Raw genomic sequence first — 14,540 nt, 5'->3', positions numbered from 1 at the left:
ATAAATATCTTAGTAGTAAGTTTGAACCAACCAACATACACTTATGATTTATTTGTCTCATGTAATTTACAGGGTATTACTATATAATTGCAAAATAGCTGGCAAAATAGTATTTACCCACATTTTAATTCTGCATCTAATTAAAAATCAACCTCTAAAGTGGCCTACATGATTAAAGTATGCCACGACATTTGACTAATAAAGTAGCCAACATAACCAAAGCAACGATAATCCAAATTACACTTTAAATAGTGAAACAGCTTCCATAAAAACTCAAGATTCGTTTTATGAGTAATTAAGTATCACAAAGTTGTTTTCATCAAAATAGCAACTCGTGTTTGTGTGGTTAATTTCTAGAAATGCTACAAACAAGTTATTAACAGAAGGAAAGTAGGTTACAAACTATATAATTATACTAAGTATTAATTAATTTTCTTCATTTTTCTTGTTTTTTTTTTGATCGAGGAAGATACCTTTTAGGGAGAGGAATATTCACTATTTGTAAGATCGTTTCGGAAAATTCGAACACGGGCTTTCGACAGATACTTTAGATTCCATGTCTTCAAAAGATGTGTCCCAATCAAAGAGATAAAAATATTCGAAAAATTAAGAAAAAAACACCAACTTTTGTTAGTTGAATTATCTGTTTCCGTAGAAGGAAAAAGGGAAGGCAGTAAAAAGGAAAGATATTGAGAGATAAGTATCTCAAATGACAGATAAAGTGTAATGATAGATAGATATTATATAGATTTTCCACCATCAAATTAATAGTGCGGTATCAAAATAGAATCTAGTCGATTTGAGTTTGTTTTACTTTTTAATAGTATTAATTTATGTATATAACAAAATTATGCATATTAATTTATGCTTGCCTTAGTGTTGTATCTTTATTGTCCCCCGGCTTGCCTACGGTTGTCCATTCGGATCTCAGGTATTGGATTGTGCCGATTTCGAGTTATTTACCACCAGATATTTGATTGGACAACTATAAAATTGTATAGAACGTGGATGAAGGCGTTTTTTGGCTTTGTATCTGGCTTATGTTTTTTGTTCTTAGCATATTCTTATTGGGTGTCTCGATGAAAAAACCACCACTCATTAATTACCTTTAGTAGTTTGAGCATTTTTTTTTTGCATTGAAAACAAAAACTCCCGAATATTGGTATGGACACTAAATGAACTTTCATATACAATACTTTGACCTAGAGGTGTAAGTAACTTGGGGACACCAAAACATACACTTTTTGCACTTTAAGAATCTAGTGGAATGAAGTATGATCATAAGGATATTTTGAATCCTATTTAGAAAAAATAAAATAAACACAAAGTGGTCTTTCTGGTCCCTAAAATAATAATTTTCACACACAAACACACACTGTGAGGTGAGTGAAATGGTGGTGATCTGTATATTCTCTGATGATCTTAGGCATTGATGATATTATGTGTGAAGATGATGATGAATTCATGATGTGTCATTTTCATCAATTTACATGCGCCTATGATGTATGGATCTTTTCTTGCATGTTATGCATAAAGGGCTTTCTTTTCTTGCTCTCCACCCCAAAGATACTGGAAAAATTTGTGGGCCATTGTGAAAAATACAATAATTTCAACATGGGGTCTATTTTTAGTCAAAGGACATATCACATTATATCTATACAAATAGTTATGATAAGCTCTTGGAAATTATGATTCTTTGTGATGGGTTTGGGTCATTTTTGGGAATTTTCAAACTTAATTCTATAAATGGGAGCCTCTACCAACTAGTGGTTGTTTGGGCTTAATTTGATTAGTTGTGTTGATGTTGTTATTAGTTGACAATCAACTTGACATTAGGTGGCATTTTGTATCATGGTCTACCATTTGGCATTAATGTGTTGGTGGTTTTTTCATGAAGATTTTATTCGATGATTTGACCTATTAAAGCAGTCTAGTTTTTTTTTTTTAGATTAGTTCATATATTTAATTTTAATACTCCTTCCGTCCCATGTTACTTGAATCACTTCTTTTTTGCACTCGTTTTGAAAAAATAATAATAAATAATTAAAGTGGAGAGAAAGTAAAGTAAAAGAGAATGATATAGTTAAGACTCTTCTCTACATTATTTTCTCTCTTACTTTTCTTTCTCTCTATTTTAATTATTTATTATTATTTTTTCAAAACGAGTGCAAAAAAGAAATGACTCAAGTAATGTGGGACAGAGGGAGTATGTATTACTAATTAAATCAATATAATTATTTGAAGTTACATAAAATTATACTCCTATTTCTCAATCGTAAGAAAAACAATATGGATTTAATTTTTATTTGTACTAATATATTAGTTCTATATGTATTTAAAAATATTTTGATTTACTTTTTCTGTAACAAAAATATTAAATTGAATCAATACTTTTGAAACTAATTACCCTAGTAGTAATGTAATATTAATACTTATAAAAATTAAATTAAGTTTTTATTATAAAATTTAGTGTTCATATAGGAATAGGAGTATGAAATAATATCATAATTATTCACGGGCCTCCTGCGAATTAGTCATCGATATCAAACATGAGAAGAAGCCCAATAAATGTCTATTTTCTTACCTTTTCCATGTCATCAAATAGACCCTGGTTTATCCAATTTGTAAATTACACAAATTTAATTTTCTACTACTAATTTTTAAATATTTCAAAACACAGCTCACTTTTTTAATTTGAATATTTTATATTTTTTATAATTTGAATAATCAGTAAATATAATTCCTAAAGGGGTAAAAATAAAAGAAAAATATCATATGCTCAAGGCACTAATTGGCCTGTCAGCATCCTTCTCAGAGCCTCCACAAATTGCATTGATACCGCTGGACCGCAAAATTAATTTAAAATAATGCACTTTTTTTAATAATAGAAAGAAATTACATGATATCTTAATTAATTGGTGAAGTAATGACTGCATAATTTGGATACCACATATAATTCTTTCTACATAGGAATACCTTGCACGCAATCTATGTAGTCTTAAATGTCTCAAAATCATGATTCAGCTTCAAATGTTTCAAGTTCTTTAGCAAATGTTTCAAATATTACCTCTTTTGCACAATTTGTGAGTAATTGCACGAGATTAAAGTTTACTAGTATTAGAATAGTGCTTCTTAATTTAATTGTTTTTCCCAATATGAACCGACCTAACTCACTAGAGATTAATTTGACCTTTTATCATCGTGCTTAGTTAGTAGCAATACGACGGCGTAATGAGCTTTGATAGCAACAATAATTTGATTTTGATAAAATTGTTGGTTTATATGTGGATAGGAGAGTTGACGAACCCACTTATTAATTATATGTATAATTTTCAATTTTCTTTACGGATTAATGTGGGACGTTGAAATCACACCCGTTTATGTCGGTTTTCATGCTTCTTGACTTCTACTGATTTTAACTAATTTTCACGCCTTCACTTAGAAAATTATGCCCTTTTTAAACATGTTTAATTTATTTATTATGCATATAATAAAATGTTTTTGAATAAGGGGTGCTTAAACCCCCTCAATTCCGACCTATATATGTATCCTCCAAATAATTAATTTTCTAAAAACTTAACTAGTAGTACGTAATAGACGATGTCTCGCTGAATAATTGGATGATATCCTTGTCTACTACTAACATTTATAGTTGAGCTTTCAATTCTTTCAACTCTTTCATTGTCATTTATAAAATGCTATGAATACAGATATTATTTCAAAAAAATACTAGTGTTATTTAGTCATATCATAGTTCATCATAAAGTATTTTTATCAAAATTCAAGAGAATATGCATAATAGATTAATAGTGTACGGACTCAATGATCTTCCAACATTATCGATCGTGTGTTCATTAGGGACTAGAAGGTCGGTACTACGACCAATACTATTGTTTTGTTTGATCCAATATTGACCGAATATGAGCCCCGACTTCCATAGACCGTAGGTCCTTGGTTCAGGCACTTGCATAACCCTTATTGCCTATCCCAATCCCGCCTTCGGATTATATTATATGTGGCCATATAGCTTTTCCCGATTTCAAACATATAATATTATTATATAATTAACGTATGTGTATATTTACGCATAAAACGCATTCTTCCAATGGAGAAACCAAAGCATACATTTATGAGCTATGACAAACATTCTCATCAAATAAACCATGATGACAAAGAATTAATCCCAATCATTAAATTTTGTACTCTTTACACGAAGAATATTTCAATCATCATTGACAAATAACATACCCCATCTACCCGATATGATGCTGACACCAATTCAATATGGTCCATAACCCCTCACCCCAAACACAATTCTTTTATATATTACAGTTCATACAATAAATTGTTGTTGGACCACAATAAATAAAAATCCAAAGAAATTTAAATTTTGCTTTATTCGTAAAATAAACCAAGAGTACAAAATGTAGCATACATTTTTTTTAAAAAAAATCAAATAAAAATTGGATGGTTTATTGATATTGCATGTGCGTACGTAAAGAGGTGTATAAAATAGTGCCCTCCATCATTAGCATGTGGATAAAATGAATAGTACTCTAGGACTATAGCACTTGGACCACTATTTGTGCTTACATTTTTATTTTTTTGCAAAAGTACTTCAAAACCCTAGATTTTATTTCTAAAAGCAATATATTAGGGTTTGGTAATTGGGATTACACCCCAAAAGATTAGGTCTTTCAAATCATTTGATTACCACAACTTGTGAAGAATTGAAGTCCAACTAACAAATGGGGATACTTACTTAACTCGTTAGGACCTAAAACAAAGATATATAGAAGAATGCGGCATGTATATCCGCCGGTTGTTATATTAGAAACCATCTAGTGAGTGATCGACTGATGATAATGTTAACTGACTGATTATACAGAATTAAAAACCTATAGATAATCTGGCACGTACAAAGGCATACATGAGTGGTGAGTCGAACCTGACACAAACACGTGGATCCTAGTGGGCACATACTAAAAAGGATCTAAAGGGTCCGAGTGAGCATCTAAACTTACCTATAAACAAAATTGAACCATAATTCTAAGCCGTCAAGTTTGTAGAAAGAATATTCCAAGGAAGGGCAAAAGAAAATTTTTTTGAAGAAGAGAAAAAGGGTTGTGACAGATTTTACCCATGTTTTTTTATTGAGAAAGTTATATAAGTAGGCACACAAAAGTTGCTGAGAAGTGCAAGCATGCATGTTCATTACACTATTGTAATGTTCTAATTTTTATTTTGGAACTATAAAGAAAAAAATATGCATGTGGCTTCATAGCATGCAAAGAAAGACCACCTAGTATCTTACCAACCCCTATTTTGGGCCTATAATATCTATGTAGCCCAATTTATTTATTGTTAACAATTTTCTTTAACCATTCATAGTGTGATTAGTAAATAGGTGTAGAATAGGTGCCTTTTCTTTTTTTTTTTTCCCTTTTAGTTTACCCTTCAAAAGCTCGATTTGATTAATCGAATGGTTAAAGTTACATTTAAACGGAATTTGGTGTTTTAAAAAAAATATTAATTGAGAATATTCTAGACGGTTGATTTTATGGATCAATCTCCATATATATTTTGTGAACTACGATGTAAGCAAGCACACACACTATTAAAAGTGCACGAAACTATTAAAATTACTACTAGTTTTTTTCACACGCAGTACTGTCACAAAATTTGTGTTTTTTAAAAAATAAATTATTTCTACATTAAAAGAATAAGATCACTTTTTACAATTAACTCACAGTTGATACTATTTCATAAGCATGTGTAATTCTTGAAAGAATAAAACTAAAATTCTTTTCGGGGAATTATCCAAAGACCTGAGAAATATGCTTCTAATGCCCAGCTCCAGGTTGAATTTCGTTTTGCATACTTCATTTTATATTACTTTTTTGATGTGAGAAAACAATATAACATATATAAATATAACAACATTATAAACAATCGAGGATGTTTAATTGTTTATAGTATAAGTCTTCCACCTAAATAAAAAGTTAATTTTGGAACCGGCAAATCTCTTAGCAATCAGATTATATATGCACTACTACTAAAACAAAGCACACATTAAGTGATCACACTTTACCCGAATTAAACTCCCTTTTCTCTCTCAAAATTTAATACTATATCTTTGCATATTACTTCTATTTAGTTATGTGGAGGCATCTCATTTACTTCTACCATATTTAATTGCATGTAATTTTATAATTTGATTTTTTTTCCCTCTCTTTTTCTTATCCATGCTCCGTAATATTTTATGAATTATAAGAGAATTTGTTAATAATCTAAATTTTTATGTAGATATTAGCATATAGTACTAAAATTATTGAAAATGAAGTGGATGCCAAAAATATTGCCAAAGAAGAACACAATTTACCGAATTAAGGGGATTAACTTAGGACATGCTCTCTTTTTTGCCTTAAAAGAGGATACCATCTTTCTTTCGGCCTATGCATGAATTGGTATTTTCAGGTTCAATGAACTCTTAGTTACTTTAAAAAACACTAATCATAACCCTCATTATAATATTTTATTAAAGAGTAATTAGTTAGTGAAGACCTATAGAGACGCAAAATCAACAATAAAATGCAGGTGATTTTTTTTTTTTTTTCTTCAATTTTTGTCGTTTTCTATGCATATCAAAATAGTCATATTCATATTGTAAAGATATACTACATAAAATTAAAATTAATTTGATAAATAATGTTATCAAGATTGTGTTTGGTGGATATGTGTAGAAAACTAGAAATTCGAGGTAGCTAGAGATATTTTTATGAGATGGGAATTTAAAAAAGTGGTAGATTGAATTCATATCATTTTTATATTGATTGATTTCAGCCCATGGCTTAATAATTAACGAATATACTTTTTTTAATGGGTGTATGTGTACCTTCTCTTCCACCTTTTGATATTTAAAAAAACTTTAGCTACAATCGAAACGTGGAAGATTATTATGAATGCATATAAAAGCTATTCTTTATCGATATGATATGGCAAATTAGGAATTTTGTTAATCCCTTTTGATATTTAAAACTAAACTAGTTTAAGCACCCCCACACTAGATTTGATATTATATTCCGAATTCAATTAATTTGCAAAATGTTTCTTTAACAAAATCGATTTTTTAGTACTCCCTCCGTTCCACAGTAACAGAAGCGTTTCGTTTTGAGCACTCATTTTGAAAAAAATAATAACAAATAGTTAAAGTGGAGAAAGAGTAAAGTAAGAGAGAATATTGTAGATAAGACTCTTCACTACATTATTCTCTCTCTTATTTTACTCTTTCTCCACTTTAACTATTTATTATCATTTTTTAAAACGAGAGTTCAAAACGAAACGTCTTTATTACTGTGGAACGGAGGGAGTATAAGTGATGAAATAATAATGGTGCCAAAGTATGAAATATCCAAATAAGTTGCGAATAATGGTTGGGTCTATGTGACGAAGCTATTTTTAGAATTCTATATATACTAATATTATAATCGATCCCTTTATATGCATCACAGCATCAGACCATAAAAGATCACTTTATATCACTAAAAAAGTTATACTACAAAGCTAAAGAGGAGTCTTGTGCCAAGTTATTTAATGAGACAAAATTGTTTGAACGAATTCAAATTTTATTTTAGATACTAGCAAAATTACAATATAAATTTGGATCCACACATGATTAATACTTTTCGGTTTCCTAGTTTTTACTTGTTAATTAGTTATTACACTACCAAATATTACAAAATTAAACTTGTTGATGCATGTGTGTGTTTTTAATTTGAAGGGTACATATAAAAAAAATAGTCAAGTCTACCATTTTTAATTTTCTTGGCACAGCACAATCTGACGAGTCTGGCACATTAATTTGGTTAATTCTTTAATTTTAGTGGTCCTATCTACTACTGGGGATAGCAATCATTTCTCCATCCAATTTGTCACAACTCTTTAAAATTGCACTAAATGAGCCACAATTCAATTTTGGTATCAAAATTTCACCATCTTCTTTTAATTGTGTACCTTCTACACATTCCTACACAACAACCATTCTTCCTCTCAACCTCATCACATCACCAAAAAAAATTAAAAATTAAAAAGCATGGCATTGCAAAAATTAATTAACATATAATTAAACCACTCGAGAACACAATCCATCCACTTTCAAGAATTCTTCACCTAGCAATTAAAAGTCAATAAATCACTAATGAAATTAGAGATGAAAATTTCCATGTACAAAATGTACTGCACCTACTACTACTACTACTATAAACCCTAACAAAATCAACCTTAATTTTTCATGGAGATTCCTTTGGTACCAATCCTTGTATCTCAAACATTAGCACCCCCAAAAATTCTCCAATTTTCTTTCATCCGTATTTTTCTTGCTTAAGTCCAACCCACGACTCCATAAAACCCGACATGGGCATTAAGGGCCGGGCAGAGCCCATCTCTCCCCGGCCCCCACCCTTAAAAGGGAGGAAACACCGAACAAAGGCGCCATCATCATCATCGAGATTAAAGGTGTTTTTGCATGAAATTCGGGGAGTATTTGGGCGGCGAGATGGTTTGCTTCCAAGAGCTCGCGATGTCTGCAGCGATGTTCTTGGCATCAATAGACGCCCCAAGAAGGCCGCGTTTGGTGAACCCAACCGCGTATAGGCCACATTCGCCTTTCCAGCAATTCGGAAATGGCCTTTTTGGGAGCCCATCTTTCTCACAGAACATCTCACTTTTCTGAGGAGGAGAGAGAAACAAATTCAGCCAAACATGCCTTTTTCTCTTTAGTACTTTGAAGTAGTGAATGCATTACAAATTTAAGGTAAACTATGTAATGTAAAAAGAAGGCAGCCGATATTATACCTTTAGCCAGCATGGTACATTGCTTTTGTAACCAGTTGCTAGTATTATTGCATCATAATTTTCCACTCTTCCATCCACAAATTCTGCTGATTTATACCATAGCCTTTGAATTCCGGGGCATATCTAATCATCAATTAATCAACAATACATTAATTAATTTCTCTACTAAAATAGCAAAAGAATGTTTGTACAAAAGTGGAGTGACAAGATTAAAGGAGCGTTTTGATTTGATTTGATCAAAATTAATTGTACCTTGATGTCTCCACTTTTGATCTTGTCAAGGGTTCCTACGTCCAAAACCGGGGTTTTCCCGGACAAGCTCTTGAGCTCGAGAGGCCCCACCCGGGGCCTGTCGAGCCCGTAGCGGGCGGTGTCGCCTAGCACTAGCCATGACGAGACTAGCAAAAACCGATCGACAAGGCGCATGGGCAGCCACTTTAGCAACCACATGGACAGCCCGAAAGTCGATCTCCCCATCATCTCTCTTGGTAGAATGTGCACCTAAATTCATCAACAAAGCCCATGTAAAAAAAGTTGTACCAAAAAAGAACATGGGTCTCAACTCAATTAAAGAAAAAGATAAAGAGAGAAATTAATCATACAAAGATTGAGTTTATTAGTATTATCATTTCCTACACATTAATCTCCAGCTAATTCACTTGTTGTTCTTCCACCTATAAAATACAAAATCTTGAAAACCCTTTTCCCAGCCATTTGCGCATGCTTGAGCATCCCAAGAAAGTGCAATACATCAACATTTTTAAGGATGTTCTCTTTTCTTTTTTTGTTTTTTCCATTTTCTCTCTTTCTTGCACCTATTAAAAAACATAAGTTGCTTCACTAAAATTAAAAAAAAAAAACCTTTGGAACTTGAACTATTACAACCTGAAAAGAAAAAGAAGAGATCTTTTCCCCAAATCCCATCCCACTCCCATTAAAATAAAAAGTTATTTTCTTCCCTTATCACCAAAAATTAGGGTTTTTTTTTACCAAAATAGAAAAAAAAAACACAATACTGTGTGTGTAACAACACAACAAATCCCAAGAAAAAACACATAACTACCTTCCCTCCCATGCACAAATACACTAATACAAAAAAAAATGAATTCAAAAAAAAAAAAAAAAAAAGAAAACTCACTGTATCTCTAACCACAAGAGAAGGCCTTGCATTGTGATTGCACAGATCCAAGCAAACCTCCATGCCGGAGTTCCCGCACCCGACAACGAGCACCCTCTTCCCCTCGTACACCGCCCCGCTCTTGTAGCCGCTCGTGTGCACCACGCTCCCCCCGAACTCCCCCATCCCCTCTATCCGGGGCACCACCGCCTCCGCATTCTCCCCCGTCGCCACGATCAGCCACCTGCACACGTACTCCGCCGCCGCGTCCGTCCTCACCCTCCACATCTGCAGCTTCCCGTCATACTCCGCGCTCACCACCGCCTGGTTGAACACCGGCCGGATTCCGAACCGCGCCGCGTACGCCTCCAGGTACCCCACGAACTGCTGCTTGTCCGGATACGTCGGAAAATCCGCCGGAAACGCCATCAGCGGCAGCTCGCAGAACTGCTTCGGCAGGTGCAGCTTCAGCCGGTCGTACGTCTTGAGCTGCCACAGCGACGCGATGCAGCTGGACCTCTCGATCACCAGCGACGGCACGCCGCGCTCCTTCAGGCACGCCGCCGCCGCCAGCCCCGAGGGGCCGGCGCCGACGATCAGCGGCCCCGCGACCACGGCGGACTTGGTGTAGGGGTCGTGGGCGGATTTTCCCTCCATCTCTCTTAGGTAATCATTGTCCATGGATTGATTTGAGTGATCAAATTCAATCTTTGGTAACTGAATTTTGCTCTGTTTTTCAATTTGGGGGATTGGTTGGGGAGAGAGGGGAGAGGGTTAATTGAATTCTTATCCAATTGTGATGGAATGAGGTTTAATTTGGTGTTGGGGTGAGTGATTGAATTGAATTTGAATCTTTGGAGGTGGTAGCGATGGGTAGGGTGCTGATCAATCAGCATTCATTTCGAGAATAAATACGATTTCTCAAAACAAAGATGGAAATTGTATCTATTTATATGTATATGTTTGAGAGAGAGAGAGAGAGGGTTGATTTTGAAGTGATTTTGAAGCGGTGAGAAGTTTGGAGTCGATTTTTGATTTACACAAGTGAGCGGTGAACAGAAACTAATGCTGGTGGGGCATATATATAGTGTATGTTGTGTGTGTTTTTTGTGTGTGTTTTTGAGTTGAGTGAGTGACTAGATAGGTAGATAAAAGGTGATTCTGGAGTCGGAAAGGAAAGTGAATCGATCTAGCGAATACGTGAGGGTGTGGAGGCCTGTGCGACGATCTGGGCTTTCGTACGATATATATTTAGGCCCAATTCAGTTCCTTTATGATTGGGATTAGATTATGATGTTTTTGTCTGTCTGTCTGTATGTTTCGTTGAGTATGGAGCATGAAAGGAAGTAAAAGTGCTACTACTGGTAGACTTTCTACCGTATGTTTTCTATCTTGATTATAGTTTGTGGAGTCTGAAAGGAAAGTGAATCGATCTAACGAATACATGAGGTTGTGGAGGCCTGTGCGACGATCTGGGCTTTCGTACGATATATATTTAGGCCCAATTCAGTTCCTTTATGACTGGGATTAGATTATGATGCTTTTGTCTGTATGTTTCGTTGAGTATGGAGTATGAAAGGAATTAAACGTGCTACTACTGGTAGATTTTCTCCCATATGTTTTCTCTTGATTATAGTTTGTTTGCTTAGGATATGTTGTGTGTTTATATATAATGTTTATATAGGTACATGTGTGAAACTTTTTTTTAAGTTTTGACTTCAATATTTGTGATAAATTGGGTTATAAACTATAGTAACGGATATGGCTGGATTGGGTTGTGATGTTTGGAGTTTGGATTGAACACACACTGATTTCGTATCTTAGAAACAAATTTAATGATGGTTATTTGGATACGTTCTTTGTGTGATGATAAAGAAGATTTGAAAATCTATACTTTGATTAATTAATTCCTACCAAATCTCACTCTTTTAAATGCATCATACAAATCATTTGTATCAAATTGGTGTGGGAGGATTTAGCTGAGCTTGCAGGATACAGTTTATGATTACTAGTATTATTATTAATTTATGTGGTTTATTAAATAGTGTGAAAAACAAAAACGATTTTTTGGTGAAAATGTAAATTTCTTTAATTCAGACGTGACATGTGAGTTTGTTACGTCAAGTCATCAACAAGAAAAATGTGAGTTATGTACTTCATTTTTAGTTTTTAATTCATATTTATTCACATGTAAATTTCAATTTTTTATATTGTCGTGGAATGAACTCACATGAACAATATGACGAAGAAAATGGCCTGAAATCTAAGATAGATACATAAATAATCATATTAATTATGTTAATCGAATCAAATGAGAAAAATAACTTATACCATTACTGAAAATAATTTATATCCCCACCGGTTTATTATATCTATAAGATATTCCAATCCAATGACTTAATATTTAATAATAGTGTTTAATAGTACTATCTAGCTAATAAGATTTGGTTATGATTTAATTTGAATACATCCCTTGGTATGAATTTAGTAAAAATAATTATCATGTATGATTATATATTTTTAAGAATAATTTGAAAGTGATTAATGAATTAACTAGTTATTACCGGTATTAACTAGTTACTACATTATAATATAAATAGGTACACTATAGGGATGAATAAGTTAAATTCAAATAAGCTAGAACTATTAATTAGATGGTTGCATTTGCATTTCAATATTAGTAAATAACGTCACTCTGTTCGTCATATGCGAAATTAGATTAAGTCATTGGATGTCCAATTAAAGAAACCCAGTGAGTGGTATTATATAAATATTTTAATGAATTAGTACTTATTAAGATTATAAGTCAATTTAGCGATAGTACAAGTCGAATTAAACTAATATACCTTCATTTCTTTTCATTGGTTAGAAAAGTATAGTTTGTGGGTTGGCATTGCGTTGGCCTTTTAATTCACACTGGGCTGGGTACCTATCCATTTCCCTAGCTAGCTCTTCTTTTTTACTTTCCACTCAAATTTAAACATTACTTTCCACCTATATAAAAAATCAAATACTATAAACTATTATAATACCAAATTAACATTAACCATGTGGTACGGTACTAATTGAACTTATCATTAGTGATAGCTTACAAAACATGGTTGAAAAATTATTAATTAGACACATACATATATGCACCAAGCTTGTTCTAGAATCAGGTCAATTGATCGGGTCGAGTTTCCTAGAAAGTATCGCGTCCATTCATCTTGCTCGCCATGTGACAATAGTTCCGATATTTTTTTATTTGAAAAAGAAAAAAGTATGCATTTTTCAAAATATTCGACTATAAATGCTTTCCAACACTAGAATTTATTCCTTCCATGCCATAATTTACACAAAATTCGATTTACCGCTTTAATAATGTGTTAATCATATTTGTTAACTTAACAACATCCCAAACTATTTATGTGTTTGTATGTATGCATATAGATATATATGAGTGGGGGTGGGTTAGTTTTAGTAAATATTTATATATTTATTAAAAATATGTTTTAGGCCTCTGGAGAATACCATGAGTCAATAAAATCCACTTTTTCCTTCAATAAAATCAATTTGTCCAATCCCAATTGTTCGAAGTTGTCAGTACTGCTCTCCCTTTATTTATCATGTTATAAGCCTAGAATAGTTTTGTGTAGATTGTTGGATGACACATTATTCCACACATTGTTGCTATTTACGAAATAAAGATGGACACGCTTCCAATAATTGATTAATTAATTATTTTCTTGTCAATTTTATAAACATTATTTTGTAAAGTTTTCAAATAGAGAATATGATTGGATGGAACCATATATACCAGACTATTTAGGTTATTGTCCCTGATATTTCAATATTACAATAGGGTGTTTTAAATTACTAATAAATCTCATTAGTGTTACATGCATGGAGTAGTATCACATTTTTCTAAACTTATTTCATTGTGGAATATTTCTCTCACATTTAATATCTATTTATTTATTACATGAAGTATAATATATCACATTTTCTAAAATTATTTCGTAATGGAATATTTCTCTCACATTTTATCTATTTATTTTTATCTCTAATTTATATATGTACGTATTAATGCAACCCATTTAATTTGTCTTATTAAATTATACAAGTAGGCAGCCGCCGATTTTTACATAATTATTCTACGAAATTTCATAAAAACCATGCATCAAATTTGGACTTTGACCACTATTAATTCATAATGGAGTAAATGAAAAAGACTAATCAAAGAATAAAACATTTTTTTTTGGATTTTTTGTGTTTCTTGTGTGGTCCCTGTACGAAAATTCTTGTGTAGTCATAACCTGCAGTGTATATATTATAAAAATATGTTTCCTGATTATATATATACATTTTTATAATATTTAAATGTGAGATATATAGGACACCAAATATTTAGTCTAATGACAATTATAAGAAAAGTAAATAATATGAGGAATTAGATTATTAGAATAATTAAAGAGTGGTTTCCTAGTTAAGTAACAAAACTATAATGGTATGAAATAAGTCAAAAAAGTTATTACCAAAAATAGTTATAATTGTTTGTTCTTTTTCCTCTTATATGGGAACTAGGTTTTGG

At 32.4% G+C, this 14,540-nt stretch overlaps 1 protein-coding gene across 1 annotated transcript; it reads right to left on the bottom strand.

Annotated features, from left to right (window-relative positions):
• Window positions 1-8,078: 8,078 nt before the first annotated feature.
• On the bottom strand, window positions 8,079-11,008 carry LOC125211436 (indole-3-pyruvate monooxygenase YUCCA6-like). Its single transcript, XM_048111227.1, has 4 exons — window positions 9,992-11,008; window positions 9,106-9,354; window positions 8,854-8,976; window positions 8,079-8,727 (listed from the first exon to the last, which is right to left on the bottom strand). Exons 1-4 carry the CDS (start codon window positions 10,649-10,651, stop codon window positions 8,509-8,511), a joined length of 1,251 nt encoding a protein of 416 aa, XP_047967184.1. The 5' UTR covers window positions 10,652-11,008; the 3' UTR covers window positions 8,079-8,508.
• Window positions 11,009-14,540: the final 3,532 nt, after the last annotated feature.

The sequence above is a fragment of the Salvia hispanica genome, chromosome 3 (assembly GCF_023119035.1).
Source record: "Salvia hispanica cultivar TCC Black 2014 chromosome 3, UniMelb_Shisp_WGS_1.0, whole genome shotgun sequence".
NCBI classification, from domain to species: domain Eukaryota; kingdom Viridiplantae; phylum Streptophyta; class Magnoliopsida; order Lamiales; family Lamiaceae; genus Salvia; species Salvia hispanica.
This window is presented reverse-complemented; position numbering and strand designations above follow the sequence as displayed.